This window comes from Fukomys damarensis, unplaced genomic scaffold, assembly GCF_012274545.1.
Source record: "Fukomys damarensis isolate Sample0158 unplaced genomic scaffold, DMR_v1.0_HiC HiC_scaffold_38, whole genome shotgun sequence".
Taxonomy (NCBI): Eukaryota; Metazoa; Chordata; class Mammalia; order Rodentia; family Bathyergidae; genus Fukomys; species Fukomys damarensis.
This window is the reverse complement of record NW_022900950.1, coordinates 32,221,346-32,246,579: the sequence shown is the minus strand read 5'-3', so window position 1 is coordinate 32,246,579 and position 25,234 is coordinate 32,221,346. Positions and strand designations below refer to the sequence as shown.

General features: G+C 35.6%; 1 protein-coding gene across 1 annotated transcript in view; it reads right to left on the bottom strand.

The window, feature by feature from the left end:
- Positions 1-12,168: 12,168 nt before the first annotated feature.
- Positions 12,169-25,234, bottom strand: part of Pomp (proteasome maturation protein) — a 17,281-nt gene continuing 4,215 nt past the window's right edge. The window contains exons 3-6 of the mRNA XM_033759985.1: positions 24,751-24,811; positions 20,006-20,107; positions 16,347-16,440; positions 12,169-12,321 (exon numbers count right to left, since the gene is read on the bottom strand). Of these exons, the coding sequence (XP_033615876.1) occupies positions 12,254-12,321; positions 16,347-16,440; positions 20,006-20,107; positions 24,751-24,811 (325 nt within the window). The 3' untranslated portion in view covers positions 12,169-12,253. The remainder of the gene's footprint in view (positions 12,322-16,346; positions 16,441-20,005; positions 20,108-24,750; positions 24,812-25,234) is intronic.

Genomic DNA, 25,234 nt, shown 5'->3' with positions numbered 1-25,234 from the left:
ACTAGAAATTCTAATTCCCAGGGCCATTCTTTTTAGTTTTGGTTAATATCTTCTGGGCCAATAGCCCACATAATATCTGATAGTTTCTCAGATGGATTGATTGATTTTTGTTTGATACTCTTCCAAAACCAAAAGAAAAAGCAGTTTTAGGGTTTACAGGTGCTTAACTGTGCAGTAAGAGATCATTACTAAATATGATGCTAAAGAGACGTAGGGAAATCCACAAGTTGATGAGATGGGGAATGTACTCAAGACAGAAAACGAAAGCTTCCATCTAATCTCCATTATGTAACCTATGTGGAGAAAGAAAATAAAAGGAGGTCTGGTCTTTATAGAGTACAGATAAAATAAAACCAAGAAGGAAAAACATGTTTCCTTTTATCCAGCAGTGTAAAATAGGAGTTAAATAGACTATACCTACTATAAACGATATTTCCATCATTAGAGAAGTGTATTTCTTCTCAGTATTTTTTTCTTGGTACCAGGGATCAAACTCAGGGCCTTGTACTTACCAGGCAGGCACAGCACTACTGAGCTACATCCCCAGCCCTGGAGAAGTATATTTCTATTTCTGCAAGGATCATCCATAACCTGCACTGCGCAGCCTTAAAATCATCCAAATCTTTTCCTTTTTTTCCCCCACTCTTACAAAGTAGTTTTCCTGTACCTTCTTTTGTTTTCCATAGTTTTGGTTACCTGTGATCAAAAAAAGTCCAGAAATATTTGTTTGTTTTTTCCTCATTAAGTTTATTGGTATGTTTTAGGTATACTACACAGTTACATTCATTATTGGGATCTTGTACCTTTACATGACAGGTCTTGGTTATCATTTTTTTCCCTTGTCCCTGCCCTCCCTTCACCCCCTCCTTACCCTCCCCATTTACAAACACTTCATTTCCATTTTTTCATTTTCTCATATTTTTTTCCTTTTCCCTTACTCCCTTTCCCCTACCCTTCCCACTTTCCCTACACCTTTAGCCCTTTTCTTCCTATTTCACTTTGTGTGTGTGTGTGTGTGTGTGAGACACTGTCTCACTATGTAGTTGAGACTGACCTGGAACTCACTTTGTAGCCCAGGCTGGTTTTGAACTCACAACAATCCTCCTGCCTCAGCCTCGCAAGTGCTGGGATTACAGGCATGCGCTACCACGCCTGGCCAGAAATATTAATATATGTGTCAACTCTCTGAAGAGAATACATTTACATGCCTTTTATTATACTATATTATAATTATCCTACTTTATGAGTAGCTATTATTATTATTGTCTTTCACTTTGTCTAATGTATAAATTAAACCTTACTACAGGTATACATTTATAGTACTATCTGCAATATTAAGACTCCACTGGGGGGGTCCTAGAACATATCCCATGGATAAAGGGGGATTATTGTATCACTGAATAACCTCCTGGTTACTCATTCAATATCCAGAAATTTTGGTAGTAAGAATAGGGTACCCTGGGTTGAGTATTCTTTCAGAGAAATGACTAAGAATTGGAATCAATGAAAGAATTTTAAAAAGAAAACATATCTTGGTCTCATACCCTAGGGGTTTGAACTCAATAGGTCTAAGGTCAGGTCTTGGAATCTATTTTAAAATCCTCCCCCTGGTAGCTGATAAGCATCCAGATCTGGAAACTGCTGCCTAGATGAATGTTTCTCAACTTTAAATGTACATTAAAATAATCAGTATGGGAACAGAGAGTAAAATAAATACAAAGTATTTAGGCCAATAGTTCTCAAACCTTGTCTGCCAAGTCAAATCGCCTGTCTTTTAAAACCTCCAGTATCCCAGTTTCTGCCCAAATCAGTCAAATCAGTTTCTTGAAGTGAGATCTAGCACTTTTTTCAGACATCGTCCAGATATTCACAGTAAAGACATCTTTCTTATAAACACTGGCATTTTAGAATGCCATAAAGTGGTAAAGACATAAGGTTCTTAGTACAGTTCTTAGCTCATGGTATTATAGACAGCTGAGTTAGAAATAATATAGGCAGTCAGATAGGGCTAGATCCTTGACAGTCAGGATAAAGGTGAAACACACCACGACTGCCTCCAGAAACACATCTGTTGGACACCGGGCCTCAAGATAAAGATAAGATGACCAGATCTGTGTACTTCTTCAAAGAACAAACATTGGGCCTAATGAAAGTCCAGATAAACAGCAGCCACCATAGTAGGTGACCAGAGACCTCTGGACCTATCATCTCCTAAGTCTTTGTTCTTTCCATCCACACTTGTTACATGACTTGTTTCCTGACTGGACTACTGTTACCTAAGTGATTATAATTGTAATCTTATTGGTTGATCATGGCTATGGCCCATGTTGTACCCATGTGGGTTTTGCTCTATAAAACTCCTCTGTGGGGTTTGTTGGCTACCCACTCAGGTCCCCTCCTACCTCTTGGGAGCTATTTCATCTCTGGTATTATTTCCAATCAATAGTGGCTCAAAAGTCGGTTTAATTTGCCTACTTTGAAAAAGTCCTCAACTCTGATGCTGGCTGTACTGACAGAAGAGGTTGCTTGATTTAAGCCATTGCCTAGGGACTGTTTTCTTGGGGGTGATAGGTACTTAGGATATGAAAAAGATGGAGCATAACCCAACTGATTTTACTGCCAAACATTTAAGGGGCCAACAAATCAATTCTACATGAGTTTTTCAGAAAACAAGAAAAACAATCATAAACCATTTTATAAGACCACTGTTTTCCTGACAAAGAAACTACAAGAAAAGTACAAACTAATATTCCTCATAAACATAAGCAAAAAATTCACAAAATATTAACAAAGCAATACATAAAAAGGAAAACATATCTTGACTATTAGGTTTTAACTGGAGAATGAAATATTTGAAAATGACTCAACATTTGAAAATCAATGTAATACATTGTATTAACAGTAAAGAGAAAAATATTATGAGCATATCAAAGAATGTAAAAAAATAAAATTCAACATCTATTCATGATGAAAAAAAGAAAAAAGCTGTTAAAGACATCTATGTTTAAAACAATACAGATAATGATCCTTTATGGTAAAATGGCTGTTTCCCACCAAGATGGGGAATAAGGAGAGAAAATGGAGTCTTAAAATTACTATTCAACACCAAACTAGAAGTCCCAGTCATAAAACAAGAGAAGGAAATAAAAGCCATGCAGACTGGGAAAGAAAAAGTAAAGCTGCTTATTCTGCATATATGGAAAGAAAATTCTAAGGAAACTTCATTTAAGAAAAAGAAACTACTAGACCTAATAAATGAACTCAGAAAGGCCATGGGATACAAAGCAATATACAGAAACCTTTTGTATTTCAATATACTAACAATACATGACTAAAAAATCAAAACAAGTCACTTAACAATAGCATAAGAAAACATAAAACAAAGTAAAATCAGAATACATTTAGTAAAATATGTGCAAGACCTGTGTACACTGAAATATGTGCACACTGAAAACTACAAAAACAGTACAGAGAGAAGATCTAAATAAATGGAAAGATACAACATTTTCATGAATAAAAAGGCTCAACATTGTTAAGATATCTAAGTTAATATAAAAGTTCTCGAAAACATAAAAGAAAATCTTTGTAATCTTGGGTTAGGAAAAAAATTTTAAACAGAACCCAAAAGGCATAAAAAAGTAAAAAGGGACTAATTAGATTTCATCGCAATTTAAAAATTTGCCTTTTGATATACATCATTAAGAAAATTAACAAGCAACTCAAGACTCCAGAGATATACGCAGTACCTGTATCTGATAAATATCTTCTATTTAGAATTTATAGATGACTTTTACAATTCAGTGAGACAAACTAAAGGGGGGATGCTTGAGCTAAGTTATTAAAAAGACATGGTAATATATAAAGATCAGTCACCAAGGAAATGCAAATTAAAACCATGATAAGACCCCATCATATGCTTGCCATAAAGTCTAAAGTTAAAGTATAACAACACTAAGCAGTGTCAAGCAGGTGGAAGAATCCTACACTTACCGTGACTCAGCAACTCCACTCCTATGTTATATGCCTGAGACAGATGAAAACTCATGTCCGTGCTGAGGCTTATATGTAAATGATTATGGTAGCCAAATACTGAAAGTGACCCAAATACTCTTCACTAGATGACCTGATAAACAAAATGTGGTAGATATCTACAATAAAATACTAAGAAATAAAAAGGAACAAACTGATATACTCAACAAAACAATTTTTAAAAATACAAAGCAAAAGAAATAAGATGCAAAAGTACATATTGTATGGTCTACTTATATAAAATTCTCAAAACATAATGGCCAGTGTTAGAAAGCAGGTAAGAGGTTGTCTGGGGAGTGGAGTAGGGCAGACAGTGATAAAAAGGAATGAAAGAGAATTGTTGGGGATAGAAACATTCTGTATTTTAATTGTGATAGCAGTTATACAGTTAGATACATTTGTCTGTATAACAAACTACACTTTGAGGATCTTGTTTTATGTATAGTATACCTCAACGAAGTTAAATTTAAAAGATCATATTGGCACTTTTGGGAAAAAGATAGCAAATGAAGAGGGAGATTTATATAGGTGAACCACAACATTCCTGTCTTTCAAAGTTGATTTCTTTCTTCTGTACCTCTGGTTTTCAAAATGTGGTCCCTGAGTTAGTGGCATCATCTTAAGAACTTATTAGAAATGTAAAATCTCAGGGTTTTTTTGTTTGTTTGTTTGTTTGGTACCAGGGACTGAACTCAGGACCTTGAGCTTGCAAAGGCAGAGGGCAGTACCACTGAGCTAAATTCCCGGCCTAGAATTTCAGGTTTTAACTCAGTCACAAATGCAAGGGGTGAGGCACAGCAATCTGTTTTTAAAAACTTGTGATTTCTTCTATGGTGCACACGGAAGTTTGAGAACCACTGCAATGCTGAGGACCTCTGGCATCACAGCTTCATTTAGCATGTGCCTGTGTTGAATCCAGTTTTGCAGACTATTAAAAACCACATCTGTCTTCTTGAGTTGAGTCTAGACATATAAGGGTAGCATGCTGATATCGTAGGAGTACATGCATAATCTATTCCTTCACATGTTCCCAAATTACTTGTAGCTAGAAATTGGCAAAGTTTCTAAATTCTTTAATACATTTTAGGTTTCTCTGGTTTTGGCCTCTGAGAAGTATTCTGGGTTAACACTACCTATGGGGTTGGAAACAAAGAGGCCTGTAGCGGGAAAGTAACTTGCTTTCTCTGGCAAATTGATTCCTTGGAGAAAAACCTCTTAACAGAGAAAGAAACACCTTCCTTCTAGGTGAACAAACTGCATCCTCAGTCATTTTCTCACTTCATTCTCCAGATACTACTGTACTAATGAATGCTCCAACTTTCACACAATAGATGTGATAGAGTGGTGACTTCAATAGCTGTCTTGACTCTAGAAACTCAAGACTCTGGCTTTTGCTGAGAATGATACCTGTAATAAATGAGATCCAATAGGTTACTATAGCTTGATTTGGGGATGTGAACTATACCAACTTGACCCCGCCCCAGCCTCACTAGTGCTGTTAGCAACAGCCGTCCTAGAATCCTGATGTCTTCTTAGTCTGTTTGCCCAGAACCTGACTATGAAATGACCTATGATTTCATGTGAACAAACAGGATAGCTACTTTATAACTGTCTGCCAGAGGCAGTCAGACTTCTTACAGAGAGTCACTGCCTAACCCATCTCAGTCAGATAACTATGGCCCCAGTGTCCCTGGGAAATTGTTCCCTATAACTCCCATCGCCTAATGCTAATTACTCATTCAGAGCCCTGAATGAAGGCAACAAAGTGCACTCTTATTTTAAGCAGAAAGGACTTCACTAGGATGAAACCAGAAGCTCATAGCTTCAGTGAAAAACCAAGGAGCAGGCAAAGGAAGTAACTAACAGCAAAGGAGGCAGAAGCAGAAACCACAGCAGTGATGACCTGGCACAGGGTAGGCCCTGCTTGTGCCAGCAATGAGGTCTCCCTGGCCTCCTCCTGCGCTTTTGCTAAGGACTCTGGCTTCCCTATGTCATATGCCTGCCCTGTGCAGGGCTGAGGAGCAGAAAAGGAAGCCAATGCATTCTTGCCTAATTCTTAACAACCTAGAGAGAAAGGCAGATACTGTCTCTCCAAGACACAGAATGGAGTTCTCTTCAGAATTTAAGATGCTATTAGAAGTAAGGGTGGACCCAGACAACCAAAAGAAAATGACTGTATTTTAAAACCTGTAAGTTGAACTAGAAGGCAATGGTAGCTCACCTTGCCTGTCTTTCCTCAAAGCTAAACTTGTAGGTATTCACTTTTTACTGAGAGAAAAGAAAGCCTCTCCAGCTGGGCCTACTTCCTAGTCAATCATTTGGTCTGCAATCTTTTAACTTTATGAAAAACAGCAAAAAAATTAAAATTTAAAAACATACTAATTGAATGCACACCCTTAAAGATAATACCGACAAAAAGTTAAAAGGTCATTGTCAGAGAATATTATTCAATATTGATTATTGCATAATTATAATTTTTGCATTTTAAAAATTGCTAAAATTTTTAAAATTAGCAGCATATTTTCCCTGCTTTTTCTACATTTTGAGTTAAAATGAATTCATCTCTCCTGGGTAAGCAAACAGTAGTTAACAGAGATTCTCTTTCAGGAAAATGAAGAAATGACAAATTTAGAATCACCACTTTGCAATCCATTATATACAAATGAATCTATGCATTTGTGTAATACCACAAAATGAGAGATAGGCATAAGGTGTTTGATGGAGGAACATACCCCCTCACAAAATGATCTTTCCAAAAGCAATTAACCTGAACTCCATCAAGACTAAAGATTCAACTAGCAATTCATAGGAAATACCAGAAGAAAAAGAGGAATATGTTCAAATATGTTGCAAAGTTGCAAACAGCAAAATCTAGACTGGGAAACTACAGAAGCAAGATGATTTTTTCAATGACAGGCAAGAAAAAGAGATGGGAGGTGGAACCCAGGAGACACCTGGAATAAAATCCAATTACAATGTGTGGATCTTACATGGATCCTGATTCAGACAAAACACACATATCAGGCCACCCAAATCTGAACACTGAGAGTTTGATTACAGGGAGTTGTTAGATATAATAGTAGTACCATGCTTTTGTTAGTGTTGCAAACTGAAATATTAATACATAGAAATGTCTAGAATTTTGTTCAAAGTAACTGTGAGAGGGAAAACTGGTGAAAAATATAAAAAAGACTGGCAATGAGTATATTATTGAAGCTAGATGATGGGGACATAAGATTATCTAGTATTTTTCTAACTATTGTTGGATATTTGAAAGTCTATACAAAAAGCTTACAAGAACAAATGCACACCACTTCCTGTGCCTTCTCAGTTTCCTGTGTTATCTCTGAAATCTTCATACTTAGTGCCTTTGAAACTGCGCTATGGAAGAGAGCAAGACACATTGCCTGCCTAATCTCCCCTCCACATTGTACTTATGTGGTCTGCAGAACATCAGGAGAGTTAAGGTCAGCAGGTGTTCCCGTCATGGATGAGGTAGTATTTCTATGACTATAACTAAAATATCTCACTAATATTCAGTATTCTGTGAAGTAACATTAATAATGCTAAACATTACATTTAGCACTTTCACACCAATGTAATTTTCTTTTTAAACTGAAGCTCTATCTGTTCATCAAAATGATTAGAGCATATAAAGGGTATTGACAGAAATAAATTATAAAACATTAAATACAAATCCATGAGTCCCTTGGGACATTTTAGACAGTAGTAGAGAAATGTGGGGAAACTTTATAAAAATTTGTTAGCCAGTACAAAGTAGAAGAAATAATAAAGTATGAGTTTGCAAAACTCTCTTGACCCTAAGACCCTATGATAAGTGAGTTGGGCAGATTTTTCATGGATGCTAGAAACATTTGAGTGAAAGTTCTTGGGGAACAGGATATACCCAAGATCTCAAGTTACTACTTCTTAGATTACTGACTACAAAAGGAAAACTATTTTTATAATGCAACATTCTGGTAGTCATCACCTGTTCAACAAATGATCAAACTTAGCATCACCAGTAAGTGGGACAATTTTGTGTAACTCCTGATGAGACACAACAAGTGCCAGATTTGTGGACTTCTTGACAAAATGTTTATCCTCAATCTACTCGTGAGTAAATAAGACAGTATGTTAAAAACTGGTGAATCTACACGGAGGTCATATGGGTGTATTTCATATTGATTTTGCAGATTTTCTAAGTTTCAAAATTTTTAAATAAAAAGTTGGTTTAAAAAAACCTTTAAGTTTTGAAAGATTTCTTCTATATAGTACAGAAGACAAATAAAAAAGGGTGATGTTAGGCTGGAGATTTAGCTCAGTGGTGCTGCACCTGCCTGGCAAGCCAAGGTCCTGAGTTCAATCCCTGGTTCTGAAAAGAAAAAAAAGGGGGGGGGGGGATGTTAAGTTTTGGGTTAAAATCTTTTCATCTCTAGGCTGGAGATTTAGCTCAGTGGTGCTGCACCTGCCTGGCAAGCCAAGGTCCTGAGTTCAATCCCTGGTTCTGAAAAGAAAAAAAAGGGGGGGGGGTGATGTTAAGTTTTGGGTTAAAATCAATTCATCGCTCCAAAAATAAATGATTAGACAAAGTTAAAGCAGGATTCCACCTGATCTCCCACTGACCCAAAACCTTATCCTACATGTGACCTCTATTTTGTCACAGCAGTGAACAATACAGCTCCTATTCCTGTCTCCATTAGGTCATGACACCAGAAAGAAGCACAAAGACAAAATACAGCTGACAAACCACTTTTACTAACCCCAGAAATAAATTCAAGACCTGGAAGCAAATACTAAACTTCAAAGTTAATTTTTCACCTTTAAAAGAAAAACCTTTAAAGTCTCATACTTTAGAGAGAGAAAAAAAGAAACCCCTGGAAATACTGAAAAACATTATGTTCTTACTCTTTAACACTTAAGGATCCATAATAAAACAAATTGAAAGTATAGGTTTTTAATGAAGCATTTATTTGTTTGTTTGGTTGGTTGTTTTGAGACAGGGTCTCACTATGTAGTTGAGACTGATCTGGAACTCCACTATGTTCCAGACCAGCCCTGGTCTCGGAACTCACAGCGATCCTCCTGCCTAAACATGAAGGAACCTGAATTTAAATTCTGAAATCATGGATTAAACAAGTCCAATAAAGTATCAGCATTTTTTGTTTAATTAAAGTAGCTAGTGGGCCAGGGATGTAGCTTGGCGGCACAAGGACCCGAGTTTGATTCCTAGTACCAAAAAAAAGAGCTAGTCAAAATTTGATTAATATTTTCCTATATGAAAAAAACTACTTATTCAATTGTAGGTTCCAATAAGATTACACACCACATAATCATTCAAGTTTTCACAAGATATTTTATACTGTTTGGGCTCAAACTTGGGATCCTTTTGTCTGTCTCCCAGAGTACTGGTATTACAGACTTGTGCTACCACAATTGGCTGTCTTTCACATTTTGAATGTCTGCATTCAAAGAGACAACAAAATGCAGGAGACCAAGGGGCTGTTATTTGGCTAACCTAAAATAAGATAATACCCACAGCAAAGGATGAAAGTAATGAAAAGTATAAGCCTATTATTTATTTGGCATATGTGCAGAAGTAGAGGACACTCCATGTCAAACCCCTAACACTTCTAAAACCCAACTCCTTTGTTCTCATATATATTAAAAAGCCAAATATAGCAGTAGGTTGAACCCCCTTTGGACATGCTTTCTGCTAATCATTTAGTGTTAATAAATTTTAATCAACTACTGGTACTGTAATAAGAGGCTTGGAACTTCCAACCACATCCATCCTCATCCTCCAGAAAAAGGCAACAGATTGAAAATTGAATTAGTAATTGATCATGATTATATGAAGGTTTCCATAAAAATCCAGTAGATCTCAGAACTTCAGGTTGGTAAACGTGGAGGGAGCCGTCTTCTGGGAAGATAGGAGCCCCAAGACTCTTGCCCCAAATACCTTCCCTTATGTGCCTCTTCCATGTGGCTACCCACATCTTTTGAAATGCCCTTTATAATAAGTGGGTAAATGTATTTTCCTTAATTCTGTAAGCTATCCTAGCAAATTACTGAGCCCAAGCAAAGGAGTCAGTCATATGTACCCCAATTTAGAGCGAATCCATCAGAATGTTTCTATTACAAAGGTAAATCAAGAAAAAAAAGAAAATTATGTAAATCAAAATGTTCTCCACTCTAGAGAACTCTCCAAAAATATACTTCCTGGAACCCACAACTAATCCTATTGAATTTCTGAGATTCATTCAGATCCTGATATTAAAATGTCCTCAAAAGATTGCCAGTTAATTCTTACATGCTTTCAGTGATGAGGCTTACTGGTATTAATACAGAAGGTAAAAGAGGAAAAGAAGCCAAAAGATCACCCAAAAGTGAAGTTTTATTTAAGCTACCAATTTCTAAATTTATGTCAGATTTTCCATTTAAACTATACTTGTTAATTTCATAGTACCCCCTATTGGTCAGGAAAGGAATATTATTCCCAAAACAGGCACAGAAATCTCCAACTGTTTTAAGTACAGTACATCCAAAAACAATGAGTGAGTTTTTGTTGTTTTTTTCCTCACTTAAGTGTAAAGTGGACTGGCAAATACTGTTGGCAAAGACAAAGCTTAATCACAACAGAACAAAATAGATTTTTCTTTTTAAAATTTGACTTATTCCCAGGTTCAACAAACTTGGCATTCCTGACATTTTGAACTAAATAATTTTTGGTTGCAGGAAGAAAACTGTAGATGTGATCTAGATTATGTTAAGCTATAAAAAATGTTCTAACATAAATTATGAATTTTAAAAATCATTTTCCTTTAGTGTCTTCACTTTGTTGTTACATGATCACACATGTATACCTGCACACTGTAGGATGTTCAGCTGTACTCTTGGCTTCTACCCACTAGATGACAGCAGTAGCCTACTCCTAAAGCTATGACACCAAAAATGTCTGTAGACATTGTCAAATGTGATAAATCAGTAACTTACCTAATAAAAATATACCTTAAAAAGTAAAATCAAAATATATTTCAGAAGTAGTGAAAGATAATCCATTCACTAGTGCTCTAAAAAAATCTTTTAACTTTTATATACCAGGTTCATAAAGAATATAATAAAAGTAATCATACTAAACATTCATTTACATAATTATGTAATTTGTTTATGGGTGCATAGTATGTATATGAATATCTGAATTTTTTAAAATTTAAATTTCTTATGATATAATTAAGAATAAGGAAACGCTGAGTTTTATTTTGGCAGTGTTGCCTGGCAATAAATTAAGTACGTAGTAAGATTATAAAGCACAGCCTTTAAGTCTACACCTTCTGGTGGCCTTTTCAACTTTAAAGACAAGACCAAAATCAGCCAGGCATGGTGGTGCATGCCTGTAATCCCAGCACTCAGGAGCTGAGGTAGGATGATCGTTGTGAGTTCGAGACCAGCCTGGGCTTCATACTGAGTTCCACATCAGTCTCAACTACATAGTGAGACCCTGTCTCAAAAAACAAAAGACCAAAATCAAAACCTCTGAACTTTTCAACATGACAGGATCAAAGTAGAGATATAAATGTAAATAGAGACAATATGGCAAACATTATTCTAATAAGATACACTAAAACACAACATCTACTACATTCAATTTTAAGGGCTGCCACTGAAATCAATTACAGTGGTGGTACCTTGGTTTATGAACTTAATTTGTTTCATGATTTTGGGAAAGAGCTGCCTTTGTGTTTGTGCGGGGAAGATGGCAATGGCCATGTTTGTCATTTAATGTGGAGTTTGTGAACAGAAATAAAAGTGAACACTTTTGCATTCATGAACTGAGGTTATTACTGTATATCTGTTTATTCTGAAAGATGCTACCACAAAGTGTGTAGGCTCAAATACTGATAACAGTCATTTAAAATTAAACTGATAGAATACCTAGAAAGTAGGTTTGAATTGGAACCTGTGGACAATTTTCTAATATTCATCAGAAACACTTTTAGAAAGATAGAGAAGGCTACTGTTTTATTACAAATTGGGAGCTTTGATCTCATCTACCTTTAGGCTTTCAACTGTCATACAGCCATAATCTAAAGACTCAAATAATTTCAAATCATCACTAATATGATTAAGCAGAAATTCTCCTGTGTCAGTACTTTTAATGTCATGTACATCAAAAGACAACTATCTCAAGATGCAGCCCTCTGCTTCATGAACAGCACATGTATCACAATAAACCAAGTTTATATTCCACCATCAAGTGTGGTTCCCCCATGAGTTCACTTTGTGATGGATCTGAAAACAAAACAAAACAAAAAAAACATGTTAGAAGATTCTCAAAAGAAAAAAAAAAATCAGTAATTCTCCTTACGTGAAAATCTGGAAGAGTCAAAATTAATCTAAAGTGACAGAAAACAGACCTATGGTTGCCTGGGGCTAGAGTTGGGGGATCGACTGTGAAGGGACCAACAAAAACATCCTCAATCTTGATTGAGGAGACCCAGCTTTATGCATTTGTTAAAACTCACAGAACTATACATCTAAAAATGGGTGCAGCAGATAGCTTGTCAATTATATTTTAATACAGTTGATTTTAAAAGAAAAAAAAAGTTATTTTTCAAGGTTCTGAACTTTTCCAATGGCTTCTCAGATGACTCTGGGAATAATCTCAATCTAAGTTGCAAAAATAGTCACGGATTTAGCTCAGTGGTTTTGCCACCTGCCTCACAAGTCCGAGGTCCCGAGTTTGATCCCCAGTACAAAGTAATAATAAGTTGCAAAAATGTTTTATCTGTATAGTTGTCTACTTTCCTGCACACACATAAACATAAATTAGAATTTTAAAGCAAGAAAACTTTTAAAGTCTTATTTTAATTGTGATAACACATCTAAAAGTTTCTAAAACTAATAACAGAAAGCTCCCTGAAGACAGCGCCTTTGTCTCCTACTCCTCAAAACTAGTCTAAAAACAGAATAAAACCAAATGATTTTATAAAAATGAATCTACATTACAAAAGTGACTACAAGAGGTACAGTTCAATATAGCCAATATGGATGTTTCCTTTCTAGATTTCCTGAGAATGGAAATTATTGTCACAATCATTCAGCAGTTAATATCCTCATTTGTCAGCCTACAAAATAGCCTTAACAACTGATACTGCCACAATTATAGCAATAAACTGCTGTGTATGTAACAGGCATGCAAAATCTTAATTTTTAAAAAAGATGCCCAAATGAGTGCAAGGAATAGGCAAAGATGTATAGGCACTGCTTTGTTACCAAGTAAAAGAAAAGAAAAAAATGACACCCATCAATACATACATATCTTACAAAGATATGCAATATGTTACTACTTGTACTAAAACACAAACACAAAGCAATGCCAGACATTTTTTGATTATATAGTTGTACAAACACACAGTAAAAAACGTCTAGACCATCAGAGAGGAGGTAACTAAGGAATGAAGGAGAAAAATGGAAACGGTACTAATGAGGAATCAGAGTTTTAATGGTAAAGTTAGATTATTGAGCAGAGATTATACTTATTTAACTACAACTTTCTTTTAAACTCTACTTTTTTAAGCTTCTGACTTCTAACTTTCTTTATAAAGAATGTGTTTCCAAATGAACCAATACAGTACAACACATAACCAAGCTATGTAGATTGCAGGTCTAGTATCAGTTGTGCTACAAGTTCACTGTGATACTGAGAGTAGACTGAGTCCTTTGTGAGCCTCAGTTTACTTATCTTAAAGTAACAGGACTGGAGTGAGTGAAAACTGCTTTCCTACACCAAGAAAAAGTCCAGTTTTGACTTTCCTAGTGGCCTCTGCAAAATTTGAAGAATTTTCTTGGTCAAGCACTTCACTGAAGAGCAAGCAAAAACTATCAATCCTCAATAATTCATACAGTGCTCAGACACAAAGGGGAAACCACCTGAGTGCAGTGTAGCAGTTCCAAGTCATCAACCCAAATGGGATCTTTCAAGCTAATATCTACCTTACAGAGATCCAAGGAATAACAACAGAGATATTCACAAGGTAGCTAGTGACCTTTTAAACATGAAATTATATGACATCACATTTATGCTTAAAATCATTCAATGGCTTTAAGTTGCATTTTTTTGTTTGTTTGTTTTTGGTACTGGGGATCAAACTTAGACCTTGTACTTGCGAGGCAGGCAGCGGCACCAACTGAGCTAAATCCCCGGCCTTCAGTTGCATTTTTAATAAACTCCCAATTTCTATTTGTGGTCTACCAGCCTTGCGTTATCTGTTTTTTGTCTAGCTTTTCAACCTCCTCTTATTCCCCTCTCTACTTTGCTCAGACCATCCCAGCCACAAAACACTTCTTATAGTGCCCCACTATATATTGGGAAACAATTCCCAACTGGTCTCACAATTCTACAACTTCTGGGAGCAGAAACACTGCCTTTGCTCTGGACTGTCTGTTCAAGGCTATTTCTTCTTTTTTAAATGTTTTTAAAACTTCCATTTTAACATCTAATACAATTCCAATTTTAAGGAACACCATGCATGTGTGTCGCACACAAAGTAAAACATTTATTATAAAAATCTATTACCTTTAACGTCCTTTCCCCACCAGCCTTCCCACACCCCTCATAAGCTTCCCTCTATCTGAATACAGAAATATGTAAAGACTAATGTTACAAAAAGTTTTACCTACAGGAGTCAAGGCTGATTCTAGAGTGAACAGCCTCCAAAGATAGACAGGCAGATTTACTGTCCATCATAAAATTTAGGTGCCCTGAACATGAACTCCTCCCCAGAAACAAAATACACCATATATGCATGTAGCACCTGATCCTCCTCTTGTGGTATCTTATAGGAAAAGTGGCTCAGGAGCCCAATAGAAATGTTAGTACTCTCTGGTTACTATGATTGCTGTGAATAGTAAAATGTCTTTTGTCTCCAGGAATCTCGACTCTCCACCAGCATCCATTAAACTATGGTAGGTTAATTTGTCACCTTGTAAGGAGTAAGATTTCTAACCTTCAGAGTTCTTTAGCTGTTAGTTTATAGACAGATAATGATGAAACAAATTTTCCTTCTACTTTCACCTAAACTAATTCAAGTGTATTTCAGGAATCAACTTATTTCTCATATTCCCAGAGGCACCTACCTTTCCTAACCCAACATCTTTTATTCCTAATAATCATCACAATTTATATACCTTATTCTGTTTAACATTTGCCTCTACCACTAGAAAGCAGATGTTTATTTTGTTTACCACTGTATATTCAGAGCTTAACCCAGTGCTTAACACATAATATCTGAATGAATTAACTACTCAAAAGCTCCTTCCTTTACACAGAATTAAACAAGCAGATTTTTTTATTATCTTATTGAATTTATTGGTACTTTTCAAGTGTACAGTACAGTTACATTCATCATTGGGATCTTGTACCTTTACATGACAGATCTTGGTTCTCATTTTTTCCCCATACCGCTGCCCTCCCTTCCCCACCTCAGAAACAGATTTTAAATAAATGCATTTTTATAACTAAATATAAGAATATGTAGGCCTAATCATCACTTTACTCCTTTTAAAAGTGCTTGGGAATCTCAGGTTTTCCAGAATTTGAGAAGTTCCCTCAGAAAAGATTCCCAAGAAGGCTCACTAGACTTCTGTTTCATCCTTACTGGACATTTGCAGCCAAGCATAGCTAATGAAACTTAATCCTGTTGGGTTTTTGTGTGTCTCCTGCAGTGCTAGTGCTTAATGAACAAAGGGAGTACTGGCCAGAATTGTATTTATCTTCCTCAAGTCCACGAACAATAGAGAATGCTGCATGCATTGTTCTTACTTAAAAGTCACTTATCTCTTGTGTGATACACTTATTGAGGGAAATTTAAGAATGAAAGGGTTTTCTTTCCTACTCATCATTTCTAGTAGCACAAAAATCATTTTGAGAATTCTATTTTTTTAAAAAACACTTTTATGTTATCATTTCCAGTCATTTTAAAAACTGCTCCCACAAATGCTGCGAATAGTGAAACAGTTAGACTTTAAGTTACTCTAGGAATGGGGTAGTAGACTGAGGCATGAGACATGATGCTCAGAATATGGACTAAATGACTACTACAACTTGAATGAAAGGATTATAGTCTCAGAATTATTCATAAATAATCTTCAGTTTTAAAAACAGTTAAAGAACAGTTATTAAGTTTTATCTTACTGCTGTGAATAAAGACCAAGTGAGTTCAACTGGCTGAGTTCCCCAAGGACAAGAACTCTGTTTTGCTTGCTGTTGTCACCAAGCCTTAAGGCTCAAAAAAGAGGTGCTGAGTGACACTTACCATTGAGAATATCTTCAAACCCAATAGTCTCATCATTACCCCTCAAAATATCCAATGAAAAGTTTGAGCTTGAAAGAAATGGAAGACGCTGAACCTTTGGGAAAAGAACAAAGGGCAAGATTAGAAAAAAACCAATGGAGAGGAAGGAAAAGTAAAAAGGGCTTAAAATGTGACGTGTATATGTACCAATTTCCCAAGATGAAGGTAATTATTATGTATAACAAATATATACTAGTTAAAAAAAGAAAAAAACAAAATATCTAATCTAATTTCATGCTTTCACTTTTTAACAAATTCATAAAAATGAGTAAAATGGCAATTTAACCAGGGTGGTGGGTGGGGATCAGTTCATGTTTTTGATACAAAGTTTTCAAAAAGTTTTTCAAAATATATTAAAACACTGAAATTATAGTTTGCATTAACACTTAATAATCCCATCAAGACTGCATGTATTTTAAAGCTTTCCTTCTGTGCAAGAAAGTTACAATACATACTACAGAGTGAAACACAAAATCCCAGAGCCCAAAGAGGCCTTCCTGATATGTGTCTGTGTATATGTATGTGTGTGTGTGTGTGTGTGTGTACATATATATATATATTTGAAGAAACTCCAACTCAGTGAGAGCATTCTTCCACTTAGTAAATGATCACTTCATTTTGTATACTGTTTTATACTGCACATAGTACAAATGTAAGGCATGAGCTTTTCAAACTAATGGTAACCAGAAACACAGATCAAAGTCACTTGAGAAGCCTTTAAAAACATCATGACTACTATTCCAAAACTAACATGATTATCTATTTTTGAAAGTATTAAATAAATATGCTGTAGACTAGGACCTAAGCATACAGTAAAGTGGACAAAGCATAGGTTATGAAGGCAAATAGATCTAGATTGAAATTTAACTAATCACATGGCTCTATGCATGCTTCGTCCCTGTTTCAGTTTCATCTGGAAAACTGGATAATACAAACTGGTGTAGTGCAAAGTATGTGTGTAGGATGATCACTGGCACATAGTATTCATTAATGTTGCCCAACCAAATTTTCAGTTTCTGTTCTTTGTTGGTTGTCCAGCAGTTATAATCAGTCAATGAAGATAACTTTGGGTATTGCCAGAAGACTACCAAGAGTCACAGATAGTCAGTAACTAAATGACAATAGGACTTAAAAAATAACCATACATTGAGAATTTAAGACAACAATGATAATAAGATTCCACCCCTCCTGATGCCAAAATGCATCCAGGGTAAAGATTTTCAACTTCTAATGGCCTACAGAGTTATAGTATTTAAATCTTCACAGCATAAAAAAATATTTCTCGACTGTTAAGCCAAAAAAAAAAAAAAGGAAGTGAGAAAGAGGAAGAAACACAAATAGAAGCCTATAAATTAAACCAGATGGAAAAGGGTTTGGCAGGTAGTCAGAGAGATACAATCCTGAGAAGGCATCAAAAGCAGGAATGAGCAGGCAGTTGTTAAATATCTTGACAAGACTTGTATAAGTAAAGGGATGAGGAGAAAAACAGCTCAAAGTTTTGGACAATAATTTTGAATTATATTACAAACCTGGGTTCCAAATATAAACTATATGTAGTTGAATCCAAAGTAACATGACAAAACAAGGGAAGCTAACGTATATCACTTAATTTAATCTTTAGAATAACTGTATACTGCTCTTTCTGTTCTCCATTTCACACTAGAAACACAAAAAAAATCTGAGGTTCAGAAATGTCTTCAATGATAGAGCCAAGATTCACACTCAAGCCAATCTGAGTTGAAGCCATGCTCTTTTTAGATTTTTATTCTTAGAAAAAATACTCAAAGTGTCTTCCAGAATGACTAGCCAATACAGCTGTAGTATTATTTACTGAAAAAGACAAATTTTAGGTCAGAGAAAGAAACCCATACTAGCATGGGCAAAACCAAAAGGTAAAAGAACATAATCAGAAAACTGCAGATAGTTTAGAAGGGTTTGGACTATAGTAGGAAACAAGAAGCCAATTCAGAGAGTCACATTAAGGAGCAGGGTTTTATCTTGAGTGCAAAGCCAAGGAAATGACATGATCAATCTTGTGGTTTATAACCATTATTCTTGCTCAAGTATGAATAGCTGGATGAAAGGGCTGCTGAGGTGAGTGCTGCAGTAATCCTGACTGATTACTGTTGTTTTGGTGGGGTGGGAAAGGAGTTGGGGGATAAGGCACTGAGTGAAATAACCATGGTTAATGTTTCAATTTATGCCTTAGGTAGAAACTTTTTTTTCATTGAGTTTATCGGTACTTTTAAAGTATACAGTACAGTTACATTCATCATTGGGATCTCGTGCCTTTACATGACAGATCTCGGTTCTCATTTTTCCCCATACCCCTGCCCTCCCTTCACACCTCCACCTTCCCCTATTTACAAAAATTTTGTTTCCATTTTCTCCTTTTCTCATATTTTTTTCTTTTCCCTTATTTCCTTTCCCCTACTCTTCTTACATCCCCTACACCTTTAGGCAGAAACTTATTCAAACATGATAGAGTGTATGAAGAATGAGTTATTCTATATTTGTACATGGGAGATCTGAGGTGCCAGTGGATTTCCAATTGGAAAAGCATATGCTTATAGCTCATGAGAATTGTAACTTTGTAGTCATCAACATATAAATGGTAACTGAAATAACAGAACTAGGTGGGAAATAGGGTGAGGCAAGAACTTAAGATGTGGTATTAAAATTACTGGTGTCAGCAAATAGACAAAAGAAAAGGAATCTACACAGACACCTGACTTCAGGGTTTCAGAGGAGGGGAATCAGAAAAAATATGATGATGATCTATAAGTCAAAGGAAAAAGGAAGGAGTCTGAGTGTCAAATACCACAAAAAGTTCAAGTTAAACGTGGGTAAAGAAATGTCTATATTGTCAGGAGCAGATTCATTGATTTGATGGGAGCCAGAAAATGATGAGTTGAATTAATAGGAGGCAGAGCAGTATGGACAGGAAACATTTTTAAGAACCTCATATTGAGTCAGCTGTGTTGGGGGTAGAAGGAGCCACTTCGAGGCCAGTTTGGGCAAAATCCTGTCTCAAAACAAAAAACAAAACCATCAAAAAAATCCTCAACTTGTAAAAGCACCTTTATTGTGATAGAATTTTCTAGAGATTTGGGATACAATGTGAATACAGCTGCTGAAACAGAGCAAAGAGAAAGTGAGATTGAAGAAGTCTTAGGATTACTGATAAGCAGAATTCTTTGAAGTAGTGTTATGTGATAGATGCCAAAGCATAGGTGAAGGATATTCACAATTGGAAGGACATCTTTCAAGAACTGATTACTTACTTCTTAGCAACAGGTACACCAAGCTATACTCAAAGTGCATCTCAAAACCACAGGGATCTCAACTTCAACATAACCCTCAAAAACCAGAAAAACATAGAAGTAGATGCAGACAAGTTTTCAGACACAGTCTAAAATTTCCACTTTTCCATTTAATGGCTTTTTTTCCTCTTTGAAGAAATCAAAGTCACATCCTAAAGAGTAGGAAGTAAAACAGACTAAGGGAACAGAAAAAGTAAGGTTTGAACAGCTGTTACAAAAACAGAAAACAGAATTCTGAGTCCTTTAGACTGATACCAACTCATGTGGGACCCACCAGTAACATATGCCTAAACTCACCTGTTGTACTGCCTTGAATTCCATTTGTAATTTTAGAGGAGCAAAGAGACCCTGGATGTTCCTCAGTGTGGAAAAATTCATTTTATCTTGGTTGAGCTGGAACTACAAAAGACAATGCATTGATACATATATAACACAATACTTAGAAAAAGGAATTTAATATCCATACCAAATTAAAAACAAAGCATTTTGATTAATTTATGATAAATTTTAGAACATTTATGTCTATATTTTATCCAGCTTGCAGGTATACTTCACCTGTGTAATTATTTCCTAAAATTTGAATAATTAAGGAATGCTTTTGATATTACAGAAGTATACATAATAAGGCACACATAAGCACATTTCAGTGCTTTTGATTAGAAGTAGTACAGAATTGGTTACACCAAAGAAAAGGTGTAAATAATCTGAAATCAGGAAAGACAAAAATTGTGAACTTCTACGTATGAAAATACATATTTCAAAGGATTTCATGAAGAAATATACAGTAATCAAACCATTATCTTTTTAAACTTCAATATTTAAATGTCACTCTTGTGTTAATTCAGGAATTAAAATCCTCCAGAAAAAAATTTTTTCAATTTGTTTTGGGTACTACTGAGAAATTTTTTCAGAATCATTTTTACTAAGCACTGATACTATTTTTAAGAAATGCTTATCCTAATTTAATCAACTTGACTCTGGGTTCTAAAACAAAAGTTTTCTCAAAATAGCTCCTAATGACGGTAGTATGATATACATACAGAATGCTACAAAGATTTAAGTTAAGGTAATCATAATGAAGAAAATGACTTCTTGTGATTATTTTTTAGTACCCTCTACCCTCTTAATAGGATTTTTTTCTACCATTCATCCAAAAAAATCACTTTCATCAAAAATCTACTGAGAGATTAAGGACTAGTTGAGACATGACTGGGGCCACATATATGAAGTTTAAAAGTACAATGTCAGACCAAAATGTGTAACAAATATTGGAAAATGGGGAAAAAAATGTTTAAATTGGAAGGCAGGAAGGAATAAGAAAGAAAAAAGAGCAGAAGAGACAAATGGAAATAAGCTTTTTTTTTTTAATTTTTTGAGATAGGGTCTCACTATGTAGTCGAGACTGAACTGGAACTCACTATGTAGCCCAGGCTGGTCTCGAACTCACAAAGATCCTCCTGCCTCAGCCTCCCGAGTGCTGGGATTGCAGGCGTGCACCACCACACCCAGCTGGAAATAAGCTTTTATAAATGAGGGGAAGAGTGGTTAAAGGGAGAAGAGGGGAATGTCTATAGCGGCACAATTTATAATAGCTAATTCTTGGAAACAACCCATATGCCCATCAACAGATGAATAAAGAAAATGTATTTATATATATAGTACAGTGCTACTCTGTCATAAAGAATGATAAACTTGAGTAATTTGTGGGAAACTGGATACAATAATCTTAAGTGAAATAGATTGGACACACACATTTAAATATTTCATTATTGCTCTTGTGTGAGAAACTCAAAGGGTAAATAAGGAGTACAATAGAGGGCAGATATTAGGAAGTAGAAAGAACATATTCAAATGGGAAGGGGACAACAGAGTGGAGAGGGGAAAAGGCAAAGGGAAAAAAAAAGGGAATAAATGCAACCAAAGCTTTTGTAAATGGAAAAGAAGGGTTGGAGGGGAAAAGAATGGAAAAAAAAATTAAGTTATATTATGTACAGATATAAATTTCCTACAATGAATGTGATCAATATGTATGACACATATGTGCTGGCAAAAGGTTAAAAAATAGTATGGTATTAGCAATGTAGTTTTTAATTACTTTAGCTTGACAAAGCAAAACTTTGATAGGCGTCCCTTAGGAAAAATCTGCATTTTATTACAGGCACATGGTCTGATTTTTTTTGGGGGGGGTACTGGGGCTTAAACTCCAGACCTTGCTCTTGCAAAGCAGGCGGCAGTACCACTGAGCTAAATCCCTGGCCCCTATGATCTGATGTTTTAAGTGAAGGGTTTACTTTAAATAGTTACCTTCTTGATGTGTAAATATAATTTTATGTAGATAATTCAATTTATATAGATGTGATAAATACACCCAACTTGTGATTATTAAACTGCAATTATTAATCAATGTGTGAATTAGAAAACACTTGCAAATGGAAACAAAGTCTTTGTAAATAGGGAAGGGTGAAGGGGGTGAAGGGAGGGCAGGGGAATGGGGAAAAAATAAGAACCAAGATACATCATGTAAAGGTACAAGATCCCAATGGCGAATGTAACTGTATTAACTGTATTATTTACCTTAAATAAATGTACTAATAAACTTAATGAAAAAAAGAAAGAAAGAAAATACTTGTAAAGTTAGGCTGTGGTAATGTATAACAAAACAGAAGAAACAGTTTATCCCAGAATTTAGCTCAGAAGACACTACAAATGGATCAAGGTTTCTCAACTGTTAGCAGTACTATTATATTGGCCTAGATAAACCTTTATTGTGGAATCTGTTACACTGAGCAGTACCTGGGGCCTCTACCCAATAGATGCCAACATTAACAATCTACCAACTCCTAGCCATGCCACTTTTGATGACCAGTTGTTTGAACCAGAGTGCAAAAATACCACCCTGTTGTAATTGAGAACCACTAGTGTAGATGATAAGGGTCATTTCCCATCACTGTTGTCAAGGGAGCTCCTACTCCGCCAGCTGCCGAGGGCCACAAACACACCAAGTGGTGGGCTATTACTAACTCTCCAGACTAAAACTTAAACAGTTTACCAAAGTTTACTTAGCTAAAAAATGGGGTACATTTGTAGTTCAACTACACAATCCATACTAAAAGCCTTTAATACTGGTAGATAATTTCAGTACCACAGAATTTTTTTAGAAACCCTTCCTGCCATAAGCCAAGTCTGAAGATTAAGGAAGTTGACAGACTTTTCACCATTCTGGCCCATCTCATTCAGATCTGTCAAAGTTTCTCTTAATATGTACTGCTCAGAAAATAACGAGTATGCCAAATCTAATGGCCAGACTAATTACATAGGAAAGCACAAGAGTATATAATAGCCTTGATTTGAGCATTATTAATAAAGACCAAAACTGTATGTACTGTTCTTTTTAGTAGCCTATCTGCTGGCTTATACTTAGCATATATTCAACTAAACTTGTCAAATTTTATGTAACAAGTCAGGTTTACCTGACCTAAAGTGTATATAATTCACTTTTTTTACTAAATGCAGAACTTCATACTAAACTCTATAAACATTTTCCTTGAGGTTTTGGCCTAGTCCTTTTCCATGATACACTTAAACTATTCATCAAAATGACCTAACCTTACCAGATTTTCCCCCAAAATCAGATACATGTACATATATATATTTCTATATCTATATACTTTTTATGATTACAGTCAAGTCTATGTAAAACACAGCCTTCCTAAGTTTATCATATGCGTAAGATGAAGGCAGAAGTCAAGATCCCAATCCAAATACCCCCTATAAATTGATAACCTTAGTCATTGCTGTCTAGTATAGTTAACAGCTAAAAACAATTCATTCTGTAGTACAACCCACCATCTTATCCTCAAATGTATCCCTTGTCAGATAATTTGATCCTTATATCGACCCAAATGGAAATTTAATAAAAGAGTAAATGAAGATTAAGTTGTTATGAGCTCTTCAGGTGCTGGTGATCAGTGCTTACTTTACTAAATGCTCACAGTCATCTACTAACAGTTCACTTAAAAATGAAGCCAAGGCCAAATTTAACCTCAAACTACTTTTGATTAGAACTCTTTTAGTAAACTGGAATATTTATTTATCTTTAATCTACAGACAATTTTTACATCTCCCATCATTTCTCAAAGATGATCAACTATGGTTTCAAAAAAGTATTCATATGCTTTTAAAGCTATTCTGAGTTGTCAACTTCTGAGTGTTAAAACCTGAATGCACTTAAGCAACTAGGAGCTTTTACTTTGTCATCTTATTTGAACTTTCATTTCTTTTTTTGTTTGTTTGTTTTTTGAGACATGGTCTCACTATGTAGTTGAGACTGACCTGGAACTCACTATGTAGCCCAGGCTGGTCTCAAACTCACAGCGATCCTCCTGCCTCAGTCTCCCTGGTGCTGGGATTACAGGCGTGTGCAACCACGCCCGGCTTTTCATTTCTTAATTCTATTATTTGTTCTACTCTTTCTTATACCAAGATACTTCCTACAAAGCAAAAAAAGACAGATTAAAAGAAGGAACTGATGAGTAGTTGCTGCATCCTTGGGCCTCTTTAGGATTCTATGAAGCCCCCTATCTACTGTTTATCCTTTCCATTAAGCTTACACATCTTACAAATGGGGCTATGTCATATTGTGTATCTGTGGCTAGTGGATATGTGTGTCCCTCAGAAGCTTGAAAATCCAAGGCTTAAGAGGTCAAAGCTAGATCATCCACATTCATAACTGGCACTTGGATAGCAAAAGCAAAAATAGCAGGGAAAAAATAGGTTCATCACATGAAGAAATTATTGAGAACAGAGACAACCCTTAGAGCGGCTCATTAATCAAAAAAAAGCACAGAATAGGATGTAGAGAAAGGGAGCCTAAGTGAAATGGTAACAGTAATTTGAAATCTTATCATGAAAGAAGACTGAAAGTAAGGCCTCATGGCTGAATCCTCAGAACCAGAATGGTTTTTATAAAATGAAACCACAAGTTCTCCTAAAAGTATTTTCAAATGAGGGGTCAAAAATAAAGACATAGGTAACAAACTTACATTTTTTTCTGATAACTCAAGAGGATGACTTGGTAAAAGTTCATTTTTCACACAAGAAAAACTGGAAGAAAAAAATTTAAATGCAAGATTACATATCATTTCAATATCCATAGCTCAAGAACACATCAACCAAGAGTATGACTATAATATGGCAAAGGGGTTGGGAAATGTAGCTCAGTGGTAGAACAAAAGCTTGGCATACAATGAGGCACTGGCATTAAATACCCAGTAATCTCTCTCCAAATTAGGGTTATAGGATTATGGCATGAGGGAGTTTTTGTTGGGGGGGTAGGGTGAGTAAAATACTCCATATTTTGATTATAATAGTTACAGAAATTGACATGTGTTAAAATTCATAGAACTGCACACCAAAAGAAAACAGAGTCAAGGGCCGGGGATTTAGCTCAGCGGTTCGGTGGCCTGCCTTGCAAGCGCAAGGACCCGAGTTCGATTCCCAGTACCAAAAAAAATGGAAAACAGAGTC